The sequence below is a fragment of the Cricetulus griseus genome (assembly GCF_003668045.3).
Source record: "Cricetulus griseus strain 17A/GY chromosome 1 unlocalized genomic scaffold, alternate assembly CriGri-PICRH-1.0 chr1_0, whole genome shotgun sequence".
NCBI lineage: Eukaryota > Metazoa > Chordata > Mammalia > Rodentia > Cricetidae > Cricetulus > Cricetulus griseus.
Genome location: NW_023276806.1, coordinates 223117518 through 223135908, shown reverse-complemented (window position 1 = coordinate 223135908; position 18391 = coordinate 223117518). Strand labels below are relative to the sequence as shown.

General features: G+C 41.6%; 1 protein-coding gene across 1 annotated transcript in view; it reads left to right on the top strand.

Annotated features, from left to right (window-relative positions):
• Window positions 1-18391, top strand: part of Cntnap2 (contactin associated protein 2) — a 1481094-nt gene that overhangs the window by 1003856 nt on the left and 458847 nt on the right. Inside the window, exon 14 of the mRNA XM_035451404.1 lies at window positions 861-1017. Coding sequence (XP_035307295.1) covers window positions 861-1017 — 157 coding nt within the window. The remainder of the gene's footprint in view (window positions 1-860; window positions 1018-18391) is intronic.

Here is an 18391-nt window from a genome sequence, read left to right as displayed (position 1 = left end):
ACAAGATATTCAGGTTCCTTATATCACACTTTGGACAACCAATATACCCACATATTCTCTAATGTGCTGCATCTCTAGATCAGTCCTAGTCACTAATGCAAGGTAAATGCTATGTAAATACTTATTGCATAGCTACTAAAGGAATCACTATGAGAGGTCTGTGTATGGTTGGCACAGAGACAAGTTTTGTTTTGTTTTTTGTTTGTTTTTTGTTTGTTTGTTTTTTTGTCTTTTTTCGCCCCAAACCTCTTTGATTCACAACTTGTTGATTGCATGGACATGGATGCTGTGGACAAAGAGAGCTGACTTCATAAAAGATAGCAAGTGTTGTATGATATGGTGTCAGACTTTTGATGTGGGGTGTTAATCTACTGGATAATAAAAGTAGGGTTTAACCTTTCTAGACCAAAGTTCTTCATGAATAAAATTAAGAGGTCAAACTTAAGACATGACAAAGCCCACCCTTAGCTTTAGTCATCTTTTATTTCCATATTTGTATCAGTTCACAGAAAGGCAAAGTCAGCTAAGGAGTTAGTTGTATATTGCAAAATGGCCGATATACCTGCAATGCATTCTAGGATTCCAACTCACTGGATTAATACCTAAATTATAGGTACTTGAATGTCAAAGCTGCATCCAAGAAGATATAGAGACAGCAAAGGAGAAACTTGAAATTCGATGTTCTTTCTGATTTTTTTAATTAAATATTTCTATTACTGAACTGATTTTACTTGAAAGGTGGACATGTGTCACTCAGTCTATCAGAGGCTGCTGTACCTCCTAGGAAGAGAGGACAAGGGTGATGTTATAATGATACAGTTTAGGCCCCTCTCTAACTGTGACTTTACCCTTTCCTGCAGATGGAAGTCCTTACACTTGGTGGGTTGGCAAAGCCAATGAGAAGCACTACTACTGGGGAGGCTCAGAGCCTGGAATTCAGAAGTGTGCCTGTGGTATTGAGCGCAACTGCACAGATCCCAAATACTACTGCAACTGTGATGCAGACTACAAGCAATGGTGAGTGCCAGGGAGTGCAGCCTCCCTGAGTTTTCTGGTCAAATGGGTTCATAGAAGGGAGGTCTGAGAAGGTGCTGGAGTGAAAAGATAATAGGTGAGAGATGTGGGGAGCAAGCTCAATGGATAAACGTCAGGAGAACCCTGACACTACAAAAGCAGAGTGAGGTCAGTGCGACAAAGGTTTGCATTTAGAAGCTGACTGACACATAATTGATGTGATCATATTCCATTGTGAGAGGAAAATAATGAGTCATGTTGGCAGCACTGATTTGCATTATAACATGTTCCCTGCAAGAATGGAGGTAACAGCTAGGGCAGAATGCAAGGTGCAGGTACCTGAGAGGGGAAAGAGGGAAGGCAAACATCTGGCAAAGGCTTTTGAGGGCTTCCAGGATGTTTGCTTTAGTATACAGACTACAGATGTGGGGGAGGGGCGCTTTGTTCTCATTGCCTACAAGCTCTTGCCTGTCTCCTTTGCCATCATACTCCAAATTGTTTATAACCCTGATACAAATCAGTTGAAGAAAGATCTATTTTGGGTTGTTTTCATCCCCCCACTGGCTTTTGTACTGCTTCTCAGTGAGTGACTAAGGCAGTGTCAGTCACAGATAAAGATAAAATTAGCTGTCCTTCTCTAGAAAAAGAAGAGAGGGCCTAGAAGTCCATCTGGAAGAATCAGAAGGAAAAGCCTAGCCCACCTCCTACAGGTCAGGGAGTGTTGGAGCCTCTTGTCCATTCCTGATCATTATGGCTGCAGAAAGCCGAGCCCTGGATCTCTCTGGTAACCAAACCTAGGTTCCCCAAGTCCACCTGGAGTCACTGTCTGCAAGAATGAGGTGCAAGATAAATTCATTCTACCGGTTCCTCAATAGCTAATTCTAAGAATACAGAATGACAGGATTTTCAGGCAGGGTGATCTACAAACTTCCCAAGAATTTTATTTCTTTCAGTAGATGGAAGATTTGTTTTGGTAACTGAGAATTTAAGGGAATTAGTTCTTTAAAACATAAATAGCTATCATTATGCTCTATTTTTAAGATGAATTTTGTAAATGTATGTGTCTGTGTGAATGTCAGCCACCTGTGTGTGGAACCCTCAGAAGCCAGAAGAAGGGATCGAATCCCTTAGAGCTGGAGCTGCAGGCAGTTATAAACCATTGAGTGTAGGTGTTGGCAATTGAACCTGGGTCCTCTGAAAGAGCAGCAAGTGCTCCAAACCACTGGGCAATCGTTCCGGTCCCTCATTATGTTTCATCTGTGGTTTGCTGTGAAACAAAAATTCCAATAGCAAATTTCAACTTTGTTTGAAGAAGACATCTATATTTACTACGCACGCATGTTACACAGAGAGTGAAAGTTGAAAATGGGAAGGACATGGCAGTCAGGTCAATCTCTTTTTCATTCTGTCGGTCCATCCATCTGTCATGTATTCAGCAAATATCAGTTGAAAATTTACATGACAGAGATTCTGCCAGGTACTGGGGATGAAACAACAAGTAGCATCAACAATAAGCTCTGCCCTGACTAATTTTTCCATTATCCTGGTTACATGTCAGTCAGCAGGCTTGGAAGACTCTCTGATCCACTTCTCTCTTCTGCTCTGATTCCCTGGCCCTTCAGGAGGCTGACCTGGCACAGCCGGAATATTGTTACCATCATCACTGTTCAATTCTTCTTGTCCTACCTTGTAGGAGCACTAGAAAGTCATGGAAAGGAAAATCTAGGGCATGCCTCCAAGTAAACCTCCTTGTTTTTAGACATCTTGCTGGGTGCAAAGGGACTATTGACAATAGAACATGCCCTTCATCCACAGGCAATTTACAAAACAATTGTAGGAAAAGTCCTAGACATGTATGTGGTCACCAAGACAGCGTCGGGGCTTGGAAGAAGATGTGCAGGACACAACTTGCTAGTGGGAGAAATTTTCACACTAGCTGAAGGAGGGAAGGGAGGAGCCAAGAACTTCCTCAGAGAAAGTGACATGCTCAAATGAGAAGTAGGGGTTGTGGAGATTGACATTCTTGAAGGGGAAGCATAAATGAGCACAGCCTGTGTGGGAACTGTCAGTCAGTACAGTGGGAGTACCGTGCGACTAGAGGTTAAACAGGCTGTACTATGCAGACTCCCATGAAAGAGTATGTGAAGGAAAGAAGGAATCAGAAAAACGATGTCACAAAAGTCTTTTTGTTAGTTACTTTCCTTTTGGTGTAATAAAACACCATGACCAAGGTATCTTGTAGAAGTAAGGATTTATTTTGGCTGAAAGTTCCAGAAGGAGAAGAGTCCACCATTACCACAGCAACAGGCAGACATGGCAACTGGATTATAAAGCTGAGAGCTTAAATCTTAAGCCACAAGCACGAGGCAGAGAAACCTCAAAGCCTGCCCTCAGTGAGGTACTTCTTTCAACAAGGTCAGACCACCTAAGCCCCGTCTGAGATGATGGGGGACAGTCTCATTCAAACCACAACAGTCCTTAAATCCATCAAGGGCTTGAGGCATAGATTGGAAGGACCATTGAGAACAACAGGGTATGTGTGAGAGTCTGGAGAGTTAGTAGTTACTGGGGCCTGACATTTACAACCATGAGAGAAAAAAAATGTTCATGCAGGCTTGGTGTTTGCACTCCCTGAAATGGAGTGGCAGCAAGCCATAGAGACCAAGTAGTCTAGGTGGAGAAGATAGACAAGGAGTTCAGCTAACCTAATATCTGCAATAACCTAATGTCTGCAGTCAAACCCAGGATGTACCATTGGTGAAGTTTCACGGAAGAAATGCAAACTTCACAGAAATGCATTTGCCTTTGAAACCTTCCAAAGAATAAAACCAAATTCAGATCACAGAACAGAATAATTAGTGTGGCTATACTTGTCCCATCCTCTCACAGAGCTCCTCAGCCAGCTTTGGATGAACTGAAGGATTTTAGATATGCAGGGCTCATGTCAATGCTGGTGCCTTGTTCCCTCACGACTAAACAGCAAGTAGGATATCCTTACCACCATTTTGCTTTGGTAGAGTTCGCTTAATGCCATAAGGTATAAGGTACTGTAATTTGAACAAATTAAGAAACACATTTATTAGAGAAACTATTAAATGTTCTGTGACACAAGAGATGAAGATTTCAGGCTTATCCCAGTAATACATTAGGCAAAGGATCCCAAGTGGATGCTCTAAATATCTGAAGTCTGTCGAGGTTTTTCGGGAATCCTCTTTCAAAATATTCAGAACAGTCAAGAGAACTTAACTTGAAGCTGGGCTACTTCCAGATTTACTGCCTGGGGAGATTCTAGCCTCCCAATGACTTGATCCATTGTCAGTATACTAAAAATAAATCATGGCTGAAACACTTAATGTGAAAACACATATAAATTAAATTAGATAGAATATAGAAAAGTAGACCTTTAAAAGTTTGTATGGTGTGGGATACACAGTCACTTGGTATTCTCTGAATGTATGTAGGAGAGTATGGAGCTGCACATCTGTGTTTGGGTGTGTATGTGTGCTGTGTATGTGATGTGTGTGTAGGTACACACATGTTTGCAAGTCAGTATGTGCTTGGGGGGGTCAGAAGACAACTTGGGTGTCATGTTCCTCAGGATGACTGTCCACCTTATTTCAAGAAAAGATCTCCCATTTGTCACTTACGCAAGGATGACTGACCAGAAGACCCTCCCACCTCTCTGTCTCATCCGCGTTGAGATTACAAGTGTGCATCACCATCCCCAGCTTTGACTTTTCTGCATGAGTTCTGGGGACCAAATTCGGGCCCTCCTGCTTGCAAAGCAAACCCTTGAATTGCTTTACCAACTGCTCCATCTCCCCAGCTCACATGAAACTCTCTTAGATGGTCCGTGTTGCATATCCCAATGCTTCATGGGAACCGATTCCTTCTCACTGTTGCCCAGCTCTGCTTCATGGCCTCAAGCCAGATTCTACCCCTTTCCCTGAAGATATTATGGACAGGCTCAGAATTTTGGTTCCTAGCCCACCACCTCCCAGAAGCGGCATGAGAGGTAGGCTCTCCCACAGACTGCACCAAGCCCTTGTTCCTCTCCTCCTCCATTGGACATGAACAAGAAAGGCTTTTTCAGGGATGAAACATTGCCGTCAGTGGCTTTTCAGGCCTAGATTCAAGTATGTGCTCTGTGACATTGTCTGGGAGCTTGCCCCCTCCCAGGACAGATGGGAAAGCTGACTTTGAGTGCCACTGCTTCCCTTACTAGGAGATGTGAGTGGGGGACAGTACCTAGATGAGCCTCTGTGCCCTCCTGAGATCACTGCTGTTACTTCTTTCACTGAGAGATTCAGGGAAAAAAAAAAACTAGTGTGTGCAAGCAAATACAACTCATGTGGGAAATCACTCCGAATGTGTTGTTAGGGAAGACTAATACCCTGTTGGCCTCTGTTTCAGACTGCTTTCATCCTGAAAGGAAAGTCACTTCTTCCCAAGGGCTTACTTCAATAGCAAAGGCTTGTTTCATCCAGTGGACAGAGACTCAAATGAGTACGAAGTACTCCTGTGCCATTACACTTCTGAGGCCCAGCTTGGGACATTAGATTTTTAAAACTGCTGCTGCTGCTGACGATGATGATGATGGTGGTGGAGGCAGAAGAGGAGGAGGAGGTGTGTGTGTGTGTGTGTGTGTGTGTGTGTGTGTGTGTGTGTGTGTGTGACTTATATGTAATGATGGGATAGAGGGACATGCCAAGCTACATGTGTGGAGAACACTTTATGGAGTCAGTTCTTTCTATCTACCTTTATTTGGATTTCAAGGATTGAAGTCAGACCCTCAGATGTATGAGGCAAATAACCTGAGTCATCTCACTGGACCCTGACTTAAGTTTCATTATCAGCAAAATGGAATCAAATAATACTTCGCATGAAAGTCCTAAAATGTGTTTATGAATGCAGTCTCAAAGGAATATGTCATTTTTATTATTACTTAAATACCAGCCTTGGCCCTAGCTAAAATCATTACAAATATCTGAAATTGCAGATGCATAATTTAGGACTCAAAAAATAAAAAAAACAGAAAAATGAACTATAATGAGCATCAAAAGGCTAAAGTCCCCAGCTCATGTTCCCAGGCTAGAGTTTTCACATAATATTTCCATTATTTTTGTCTCTCAGACAATTTGTGCAGCAGTTTTAACCAGCTATTTGAAAATTTTAAATTCTAAGTTTAAACCATAAGCCACATGTTCATGTCTAACACTAAAGCTTGTATTGAACATTTACTCCTATCCAATAGAGTAAAATACATACAAATGGAGCTGAGATAAATGAGACTGTAGCTCAGAGTAGGACAGGTCTCACAACAAAGCCACCATGGCCTGGGAGTCCTGTAACCATCCCCATAATTGCCTGATTATCTATGCTATGAGGAGTTTCGCACAGTTATTTCTGGAATTGAATGTGATTTAACATTTATGATTTACTATTCACAGCAATAGTCAATATTCCCACCTACCATGCCAAAATCCTAATTAAGCGACCGTGGGTCTCAGCTAAGCAGCCACTGCTGGGTAATTCCTGGTCTCATGCAGCCCAACTCAATGAGCGAGATCATTGCCTCTGAAATTAGCCATTCTGAAATGGAATTATGGGTGAAGGAGCATCGTTCTCTGCTCGAGCACCCTTCTCTCATTGTGTGGCTCTCATTGTAGAATTTCTGCACAATTGCATCCTGGCCAAAAGGATCCAGGCACGGTGAGATGGAAGTGAAAAGCCATTAGATCAGTCTTTGTGGGACAATTAGCAAGCAGTTCCCACCCCCACATTAGGAAGGCTAATCAGATGCTAACCAGCTGAATTCTGTTTTGTTCTTTCTGAATGGAATGTGCTTGTCTAGCAGGCATTTGCTTTCTCTGCTAGAAATAACCGAAGTCCAGCCTTCCCCAGATAGGACTTTATACAAGGGTCTCCCCCATGTTTCAAAGCCAGCAAGTTGCTTTCCTTTGGCCCCACTTCCTACCCATGAACCACTTGCTGAGTATCTTGAATATTTAAAAAAGTATTCATTATACATTTCATTGTTTATAAATGACTTCATTTAATCCCTCTGCCTACATTTTCCTACAAAGTTTTCAGATGCCTTTTACATGAGCTGAAATATTTATGAGTGCAGTTTCATCTGTCTCATTGATCAGATAATGCTACTAGAACCATCCATTGTGTGTCAGACACAATTCCAATGACTAAAATATAGCTTGCCATTTAAACCTTACATTTGTCCTAGGATATAGGACAATCATGTCACCATATAGGTGAGGAAATTAAGTCCCAGAGAGGTTAATTTACCAGGAAACAGGGCTAAGAATTGGTGGAAAGAGATTCAAACCCCAAACAGACAACTCCTCTTACTTAGTATCAAACACACATACATAGATAGATAGATAGATAGATAGATAGATAGATAGATAATGACAGAGAGAGAGATGTCAGGACTTTTGCATTTTAACTGTGATAAAGAAGAAAATATAAGGCATTTTAAATGTTAATTAATTGATATTAATATATTAATTTTGTTGTACTGTCATCACCTTTCATTCATCTTTAGAATCTTCTCATCTAAAGAAACTGAAGCTCTATGATTATTAAACAGTAGCTCCCCAGTGCCCTTGATAACCACCATTCTACCTCCTGTCTCTGTGATTTCAACCACTTTATGTACCTCTCATGAGAGAAATTATAAAAGATTTGTTTTCTTGTGAGTGGCTTCTTTCACTTAACATAATGCTGTCAAGGTACATGCATTTTTTAATAGATAGCAGAGATTTGTTTCTTTTCATAACTGTGTCCAAGTCTCCACTGTGAGGATAGACTGTGCTGGCTTATTCATTAACTCAGATGTGAACATCTGAGTTGTTTCTGCAGTTGTAGACATATTTGAGACAGCAAGTAGTTCCACAGTGACCATGAGTGTGTGACTCCCTTGGCTAGGTGCTTTTTATGCACCTACATGGTGTTCTTCATGTTTATGTGTGAATGTCTTACTGTTTTAATCTTACAAGAGAAGGATTCTTGGGCTGGAGGGATGGTTCAGCAATTAAAGACTAGGCTCACAACAACAACAAAAATAATATAACAAAAGGATTCTTTAAGATACATTGTTTTGAATGATTTCCAACTGTTGAATCCTGACTCTGTAGCTTGCTGGTTCTGTGACCTTTAGGAAGGTGTAAGAGCTCACAGTGGCCCTTTCTTGGCCACAGAGTTGAAGTAGGTACCACATAGTAGATATGATGTTGGATATGGATTTTTAATTTGAGAGGATCTAAAATCACTGAGAATACAAACCTCTGGGTGTGTCTGCAAAAGAGCTTCTGACTGGCTTAATTGAGCTGGAAAGATCCATCCTAAGTGTTGCCATCAATATTCCAGGGGCTAGGGTCCTAGACAGAATAAAACCAGCATTCCTCACTCTTGGCTTCTTTTTTTTTTTTACAAAATTATAATTTCACTTGTTAATCCCTTCTCCCTCTCCCCATCAGCCCTCCACCAGCCCTTTCCCCCACCTCCGCTCCCCATAGAGGGTAGGACCCTCCATGGGGGCTCCCTTTGAGTGAGATGGGCTCTCAAAGTCCCTTCTTATACCAGGGAAAAATACTGATCCACTACCAGAGGCCCCATAGGGTGCGGAGGCCTCCTAATTGACATCCACTTTCAGGGGTCTGGATCAGTCCTGTGATGGCCTCCCAGGCCAGCTGTTTCTGTGGGATTCACCAGCCTGGTCCCGACCCCCTTGATCTTCATTTCTCCCTCTCTGCAACTGGGTTCCAGAGTTCAGTTCAGTGTATAGCTGTGGGTGTCTGCCTCTGCTTCCATCAGCCACTGGATGAGGGCTCTAGGATGGCATATAACTAGTCATCAGTCTCATTATAAGGGAAGGGCATTTAGGGTAGCCTCTCCACCATTGCCTAGATTGTCAGTTGGTGTCATCCTTGTAGATCTCTGGAAATCTCCCTAGTGCCAGATCTCTCCTCGGACCTATAATGGCTCCCTCTGTTATGATATCTCTCATCCTGCTCTCTTCTATTCTTCCCCCAACTCAACCTTTCTGCTCCTCCATTTCCTCCTCTCTCCTCCTCTTCTCCTCCTCACATTCTGCCAGCTCCCTCTCCCCTGCCCTCATGCTCTGAATTAGCTTAGGAGATCCTGGCCCTTCCCATTCTCTGAGGACCATGCATTCTTCTCTTAGAGTCCTTCTTGTTCTTGGGTCGTTCTTGGCTTCTTGACAGTAGATGCAATAGAACCATCTCCTCACACTCTTACTGCCATGCCTTGCCATGGTAGACTGCACCCTCAAACCCTGAGCCAATATTAACGCTCCTTAAGTTGTTTTCTTTATATGTATGTGTGTTTTGCTTACATATATGTATGTGTACCACAAGCATGATAGATGGCCAAAGAGGGCGATGGATGAGCATAGGTTCTGGGAATTGAACCCTGTGTCCTTTGGAAGAGCAGTGAGTGCTTTGAGCTGCTGCATCTCCTCTCCAGTCCATGTTTGACTGCTCTTGAAAGACATCATATTCTATAAACAAGAAAAATTACCAATACAATGGAGTAGTGCTTATGTCCTTGGATTTTAAGATAAAACGGACTATTCAGTGGAGGAAGGAAGGGAAGAGAAACCCAGACAATAAATATCTGCAGAGGGCTTCCCCTTATAAATAGTGAAATGAACAGTAACATAGGAAATCCTATTACAGAAGAAAAATTCCTTTAGACAAGGGAAAAGTTGTTCTGGTATTGTATAATCTCCCCAACAGTGCCATCTAGTAGGAGCCAAGCATCCCAAACAAGAGCCCAGGAGGACTTTACACATCCAAACCACAAAAACTGCAATATTGCCTTGCCACATGACACCCTGCAAAGTCTGAAGAGCTAAGTCCTTTCAGAAGGGCACAAGCTTTTCAGTGTGTGTATCAGTGTTAGGAGCCCCAGATAAAAGTTCCTGGGCTCTCCTACAGGATTCACACTAAGACATGGAGGAAGAAATACCAACCAGGCTCACCCAGGCAAGAGCAGGATCCCTGGGGCTCTGTGTTCCCCTCAAGACTCTGCTTCTCTCAGCACTGAGTTAAAATATTTTGTGACAATAAGGATGGGACAGTGACTCTCCCAGTTTCTAGAGGAAGCAAAAAGATGATATAAATATACTGTCTCTGGCATATTCGGGAGCCAACCTGCTTGCATGGCATAGAACCCTCCTGATACCTCATGGAAGGTAATTGGACCCCAGAAAGATGTCAGTGAAGTGTCAATATGTTTTGACCATAACCCGAAGTAATACTGATGATAGCACACACAGAGAGATGAATCAGTTAGGTGTCTATTTGTCAGCTATTCAGAAGACCACAGGTTCTGGAAATAGATGGAGCCTACTAGTCAAATGTTAAATGGACCTGAGTGGAATTGATGATGTGGTCATCTTGAGAGAAACAGAAGGATGATCCAAGAAAATATTCAGCCTGCTCTATGAGATCTGCTGTTTGGTCTAAAAAACAAAATGCATTTGCCCCCCAAATCAATTTTGCTGCAGGATGAAATTAAAAAGCATGTTGGACCTGGAACAATAGGTCAGTTGGTGGAGTTCTACCTTTGCAAGCATGGAAACCTGAGTTCAATTTCTAGAACCTATGTTGAAGATGAAGAGGAGGCAGATGTGGTGGCAGCAACAGCAGCCAGGTGTGATGGCATTTATAATCCCAGAGCTGAGGAGGTAGAGACAGGCAGATCCCTGAGGTTTTCAGGCTAGCCAGCCTAGCTTATTTACATTGCCAGATCCAAGCTAGTAAGAGACCCTGTCCCTCTCCACAAAAGAAATAAGATAGCCAGTTCTTGAAGAATGTCACATGAGATTGTCTTATATTGTCTGCACATATAAATGTGTCCAGACAGAGCAGAAAGGGTATGGAATGGGTAAGGCATTAGTTGGGGGGGACATGGGAGGAGGGGAAGGAGAGGAACCTGAGATTGACATGTAAAATAATTTTCTTTCCAATAAAAAAGGGAGAAAAACAAAAAATAAAAATTTTCAACAACAAAAAAGAATGTTAATAAACCTAACTGTAAAGTAATAAAGATAACTGCCACTCTATAAATAAATAAATAAATAAATAAATAAATAAATAAATGTGCCCAGACATTGCACATATATGTGTACCTGCACATGTATTAACACACACACACACACACACACACACACACACACACACACACACACACAGAGTGTCACTGAGTTGAAGAAAAGTGCCAGGAGGAAACTTTGAAGCATGACGTCATTGCGGTCACTGTGGACACAGCCCATTTGTTTGTTTACTGTTAGTTCCCTGAGATTGAAACTCCTTGCAGATGAAACTCACCACCCCCTCCAGTTCTCTGTCAGGTCAGTCCCCTCATCCCATTGTCTCTGAGTGTGTTCCCCTTGATGTCCCTACCCAAGCCCACTGCTTTGCACAGCACCAACCCTCACCTCTTTCTTTGCATGCAGTCTCCTGTTGCAGGTCCTCCACAGTCACCTGTCCATGCCATCACCTGGGTCTTCTTTTCAGTTCTGAATGATGGTATTGCAGCAACTTTCCAAATTAACTTCCACCTTGACAGTCCCCTCTGTCTGGACCTGCAGGTGTCTCTCTCTGGCTTCTTATAAACATGACCAGATTGATGAGGTTTCTAGTGTGTGATCGGAAACCATTGATTAACAATGAGATTGAGCTGCCTTTAGAGAAAAATATATATAAATAAAAATACTTTACACAAAAAGCGCCCTCAAACTATGAGGAAAAAACAAAAAACCTTCCCATCTTTAAGTTGCTGTGATTGTTAATATGGTTAACTTGGCAGGAACTAAAAGTCACCTAAGATACTAACCTAGCTTAGATTAATTGAAGTAGAAAGTCCCCGGATGGCACCAGGCTGAGGGTCCTTGCCTGGTGGAGGACAAGAGAGAGAGAGAGAAAGGGAGATGAGCACCAGCCTTCATCTCTGTCTTCTTCCTGACTGTATATGCACTATGACCAGTAGCCTCATGCCCCTGCCGCCATGATGGCCTGTAAGATCAAACTGTAGCCAACCCTTTTCTTCTTATGTGTTTCTTATGGTATTTGTCACAACAACAAGAAGAGTAACTAATACATTTACATACTTTACACACAGGGGTATGAACATGTATTATGTAAGTATCCTATATTCCTACTACACACACACACACACACACACACACACACACACACACACACACTGACGTGATAATCTTATACTGATAACATGAGCCTGATAGTTCTCTAAGACTACTTTAATGCCTTTTTATTAGGACAAGATATATGAATGTCTTTTATGCAGTCACAGAAACATAACATGGTTGGAAAGTTTGCAGTGATGGGTATCTGTGAGGACACTTCCTTACCTGTCCCCATCAGCACTGGGAAAGGCATTCCTCTGCCAGTATTTAGAGAAGAATAATGACCCCAGATGTTCCTACCCTGATCCCCAGAGTGTTCAAACTGGTCACTAATACAGTTGGGAGAATCTGCCAGTGTCATTCTACATGCAATCCCAGTACTGAAGCCATTGTTCTGGGATTTTCAGCTAGGAGACTGGCATGGTAAAAGTGGTAGAAAGTGGAGTCCTTTCCAGCTGTGGTCAGATAGCAGTGTGATGGCAGAATGGTCAGTGCCGTGCTGTCTTGGTGGTTTTGAAGGTGAAGGAAGGGGCCACAAGTCAAACACAGGCATCCTACAGTAGCTGGAAAAGGCAGGAAAGCACGCTTTCTCTTAGTGATTGTAGAAGGGACACAGACTTGACACTAACTTAACTTTTGTCTAACCACATCATGCAAAGTTGTAGCTCATGAACCATTCAGATGCTAGGTTTGTACTATTTTCTGTCCACTTAGTCTGTGCTAATTTGCTGTGGAAGCAGCAGAAAACCAGAAGTTGACTTTCTGTTGTGGCAATGCATTGAAAGGACTCTATGCATCTTTAGTTTTCCCTCATGTTAGTGGCAGGTACAGCCTGACTGACAAAATGATCTGGCACATAACTTGAAAAGCAGGCCCATAAACTGATCAAAACTGTGTTTCCAGACTTTGCATTGCTTGCTTGTTCTAGAAGCACTAAACATGAGAGGCGAGGGGTGGGACTTTCTTTGTGCTAGTCTCCTGACCAGCTGTACTGAGGGGGACTCAATGTTACCTGTAACCAGATCTTCTTCATGCAGGCGATACACTGCTGCTGGCAGAAACATTCATCACTTATTCAGAAATCCAGCCCATGTGAGTCCAGTGACATCCGTAGCAATAGACCCTTCAACGAGGTACTCAGAAGCTTAGGATAGGTGGATGAGAGGTTTCAGTGTGTTGTCTCCTGATGACTGGAGAGCATGTCTTCTTGACTTTATCATTACAATTTCATGTACCTGGCCTGCCAGTCATCTTTTGTTTTAATGGGCAGACAGAGAAATGACAGGCTAATGAGGCCCTATCCATTTTCTTAGATTCATAACATCTAACAGCCTTCAGAGAATGAGATTATCATGGTGAAAGAAGACAGCATTTCTTCCTGGAGGATGCCATCAGCCCATATTCCAACCATTATTAGTCTCAGTCTGTAACTTTAGCTGTCACACTCTGCATGAGCCACACAACCTTGACTCCACTATCTAAGGGCCTTCATAACTAGGACAGTATCTGGAAGATTGCAACACTTTTATTTTTATTGTGATTATTTAGGGGATATTTGGTCAGCTTCCTGCATTACATGGGAGCTATCATCAATTATGAAATAGACTTTTTAAGGATGATTTTTTAAACATTTTTTATTAGTTCAAATTAGGAACAAGCTTGTTTCACATGTCAATCCCTTCTCCCTCCCCTCATCCTCATCCCTCCTACCCTACCCAGACCTACCCCCACCCCATCCACCCTCCACTCCCCAGGGAGGGTAGGGCCCTCAATGAGGGCTCTGCAAAGTCCACCACATCATCCTGGGCTGGGTCTGGGCCCTTCCCATGTGTCCAGGGCAAGAGTGCATCCCTTCATGTGGGATGGGCTCCCAAAGTCCCCTCCTACACCAGGGAAAAATACTAATCCACCACCAGAGGCTTACTGGAGTGCAGAGGCCTCCTTATTGACATCCATGTTCAGGGGTCTGGATCAGTCCTATACTGGCCTCCCAGACAGCATTTGGGGTTGATTTGCTTCCCCTTGTTCAGGCCAGCTGATTCTGTGGGTTTCTCCAACCTGGTACAGACCCCTTCAATCTTCATTCCTCCCTCTCTTCAACTAAGTTCCAGATATCATAAGGAGGATTTGTTTTCATTTATCTATCCACCCATTTATTCATTATACTGCTGATATTTACAAGACTCTTCACAGGACCAATAGCAGTAGTAGACAGCTTCTACTAGTTACTATGTAGAGCGATATAGCTGCTTTATTTCCTGTTCCTGTTGTTGTGATAAAATATTCTAACAAATGCAGTGTAAGGGAGAAAGGGTTAATCTTGGCTCACAGTTCAAGGTCACAAACCATCATCTCAGGAAGTCACAGCAGCAGGAGCTTGAAGCAGATTGTCGGGGTCTTCATAGTCAAGAAGCAGAGAGTGATGGATGAGAGCAATCAGCTCCCTTTCTCCTTTAGTACTGTCCAGGATCCCTGCCCAGGGAATGATCCCACCCTTAGTTTAAAGAGATCTTTCCATATCAGTTAACTTGATCAAGGTAAGTCTTCTCAGGCACAACCATAGGCCTATCTCCCATGTGGCTCCAGATCTTGGCAAGTTGACAGTTAACAATATGCATCATGGGGACTTTAGGAAATTATTTAACTTTTTATTCTCCTTAATTTCTCTAGCTTTAAAATAAAAATACTAAACATACCAATTGATTTTTTCAAAGTTTCATATTTTTGAGCCTTATCTAAATTGTTTTCTTAGACTTCTGTTTCTGAGTTTATGAGTAATGAGTGGAGCAGTGGGTTGAATAGAAAAGAAGGTGACAGATCTATTCAACAAGCATGCTTACTGTGCATAAAAGCTGAATACCACTGTGAGTAGGGAAATTCCATGATGAGAATACGAAGTCACAGGGAGACCTGGGGTTGGAATTTTAGAGTGCATATTTTGCAAATGAAGTCCAGCTTGTAAACAATTCTAAGAACCGCTATGAAAATTGCCAAGAATGATTCTGTCAAACCCTAATTAGCAGCATACAAATTATTCCACCGTGGGCCATCCACAGTATATATTTCTAGTATAGAAAACATTTACAAGGATCACACTGAATCCTTGTTACATTTTAAATATGCATGCCTATTGCAAATATTGAGGGAAAAATGAAGACAGAAGGAAAATAAATTAAGCACTTTGTTGAGGAAAAGAAAAACAATAATAAGAAAACAACCAATCTTTCTTCTGTTTTTTTTTTTTTTTCTGGTTTTTCAAGACAGGGTTTCTCTGTGGCTTTGGAGGCTGTCCTGGAACTAGCTCTTGTAGACAGAGATCCACCTGCCTCTGCCTCCCGAGTGCTGGGATTAAAGGCGTGCACCACCAACGCCCGGCTCCAATCTTTCTTCTGAAAAGTGGTCTCTTCATTTGGAAACATGTCAGCTGGTTTTGTGTTCACCATGCCCAGACCATACTCATCACTTAAAGTCAATATTAGGAGAAATTTACCATTGATACTATGGTAGCAGCCTTTGAAAGGTCAAGCCCAGACCTTCTTGACAGATGCTTAGGCTTCCTCCCTCCTCTTAAAAGAATCAGTTACTACATCACCTTCTTTCCACAAATGACCTGACGGCTATGTTGGTTTCTTGTATGTTAATGTGATAAGAAGAAAAGTATAGAGAAAGAGTGTATTTTGCCTTACAGATCCACAGGGATAGAGTCCATCACAGTGGAAAAGGCCTGACAAAAGCCAGTGGGGACATGGCAGTAGGAGCAGGAAGCTGTCTGACCACATTTCTTCCACATTCGGGAAACAGAGAGAACAAAAACTGGAGCCATTCTATAAACATTAGAGCCCAGCCCTCATGACATACTTCTCCAGGAATGGTCCATTTACTAAAGTTTCCATAACCTTTCCAAATGGTCCCACCACCTAACGACCAATTGTTAAAACATGAATCTATGAAGGACATTTTATATTCAAAACACAGCAGTGATTTTTTCCATGGACTACACTCATCTTGCCAGGGAAGGTACATGCGAATGGTCCATGCTGATTGTTTTTTTGTTCTTTTCTTACTGATGATTATTGTCACCTATTAACTAATATTTAGTGATCTTGTCCAACCTATTCTTCTTTATCACCATGGAGAATGCACTCCATTTCCAGTGACATGACTTCCTAATTAAAGTCATAACTGTTGAAGAATTTCTGAAACCCAAACTTCAAGTCTGAAAGCCATCCTCCTACATCAGTTAGAACCATGGACCTTGTTTCCCATACAATCCAAGGATATGTGATCCTGGTAACTGTATAGTCCTAAAGGACTCTACTCCACCCTGGATTCATAGCTTGTTCTTTTTAAAGTATGTTGCATGATTTTTTCTGGGTAGTCTATTTATATTCATCAAGATAAAGAGGGACTCAACAACCAAAGAAATGATGGTGTCAACAGCTAGCTTGATGAACCACTGTGTTAACTGGGGTTAGTTACAAGGATGAAGGGAAGCTTATAGACAGCTATTATACCAAGAGTCTTCTCCCAACCATTGTTAATCACTATATACCCTGAAAATGAACAGAGCTTCATTAGGATTCATAGACTTCTCCCTATTCCCTAGAGAGGGAATGTTAATAGATTCACTCTCGTGAGGCTCTCCTGAGGGTGAGCAAAGCTACTGTGATTCAAGATCACAAGGATCATGATCACGTCCAGTCTGAGGAAACAATTGTAATACAAGCTATGGATGACATCATTCAGTAGCAAACTTTTGGAAATATAATACATTCTAAGGAGTTAATTACTATTTGTTTAATAGTACAGATAATTCTATTTTTAATTGACTTAAATTCTTAGCATAATTGTAGGTTCATAACAAAACCAAATGGGTGTTACAAAGATCACTTCCCCAAACACACACACACACACACACACACACACACACACACACACACACACACACACAAACACACACATGCACAGAGCCTCTACCACTATCAACATCCAGCACAAGAAATGTGTTTGCTACGTGTGAGAAAATTAAATTGGTACATAATTATCACTCAAAGTCCCTATCTTACCTTAGGGTTCTTTTTATAATATTTTCTATAGGTTTTGATAAGCATTGTGATATCTCTTGTAGTGGTAGACCTCTGAATGCTAAGATAAGGAGGGGGATTATGAATTCAAGTTCAGCCCAGGGTGACTAATAAGACTTTATTTTGAACAAAACGTGTGTGTGTGTGTGTGTGTGTGTGTGTTTGTGTGTGTATGTATGTGCACACACATGCATAAGCTTGTGCAAGTGTGTTCTATTGTAATGAACAGCTTCAAAGCCCCATAAATCCTTTGTCTTGACTGTGCATCCTTCTGACCCCTCATACCTGACAGCCATTGCTCTCTCCACATTCCTATCTTTTAGAGCACGGCACACAACTGGAAACAAAATACATAGCTTTTTCAGACTGAATATATTTTATTTTAGTAGTAGAAAAATTCTAACTTGTACAGGGAAGAACTTGGTGATAATAACATTGATCAAAAAATATATTTATTCTCCACCTAAAATATTTTGTCAGATGCCACTGTTTTCTGAACTGGATATACTTTCTTCAATGGGATTTTATTTGAAAAATCCATTATGAAAAGATTTAAATGGAGCCTTAGGAGCTGAAGAGGGAAGAGACCAACATTTCTGCTACCTCTGTGAACTTCTAGACTCTTCTCCATCACTGAGGGGTTGGGTGGAGGGAGGGGGGCTTCCTTAAGCCCTTTACACAACAGATGCCAGAGATTAGCCTTTAAGAATTCGTGAACTCATAACAGGATTATGATGTAAACATGATTTCCTTTCACAATGAATGTGAAAAATATCCCAGGAAATTGACAATGTTCATCTAAAACATTTGATTTCTGCTGGTTAATAAATAACTTGACATATATATTCTTGAGTTTGTTCATGATCTGATATTTGTAGGCCAAAGATATTACTAATAGTTCAATATTACCATTAGTTAGATGCTACTAATAGAGTAAAAAGAAGATTAAAGCACCCATCTTTTCATACGTGAAACACTTCAAACCACTTTGATCTACATGAAAATCTACTTTTTCCAAATTAAAATAAAAATTAAAGTTTGATTGACTGGTAAAAGATTATACTTGATGAAAAGTCATTATAATCTTTATTTCAAAGTTCAT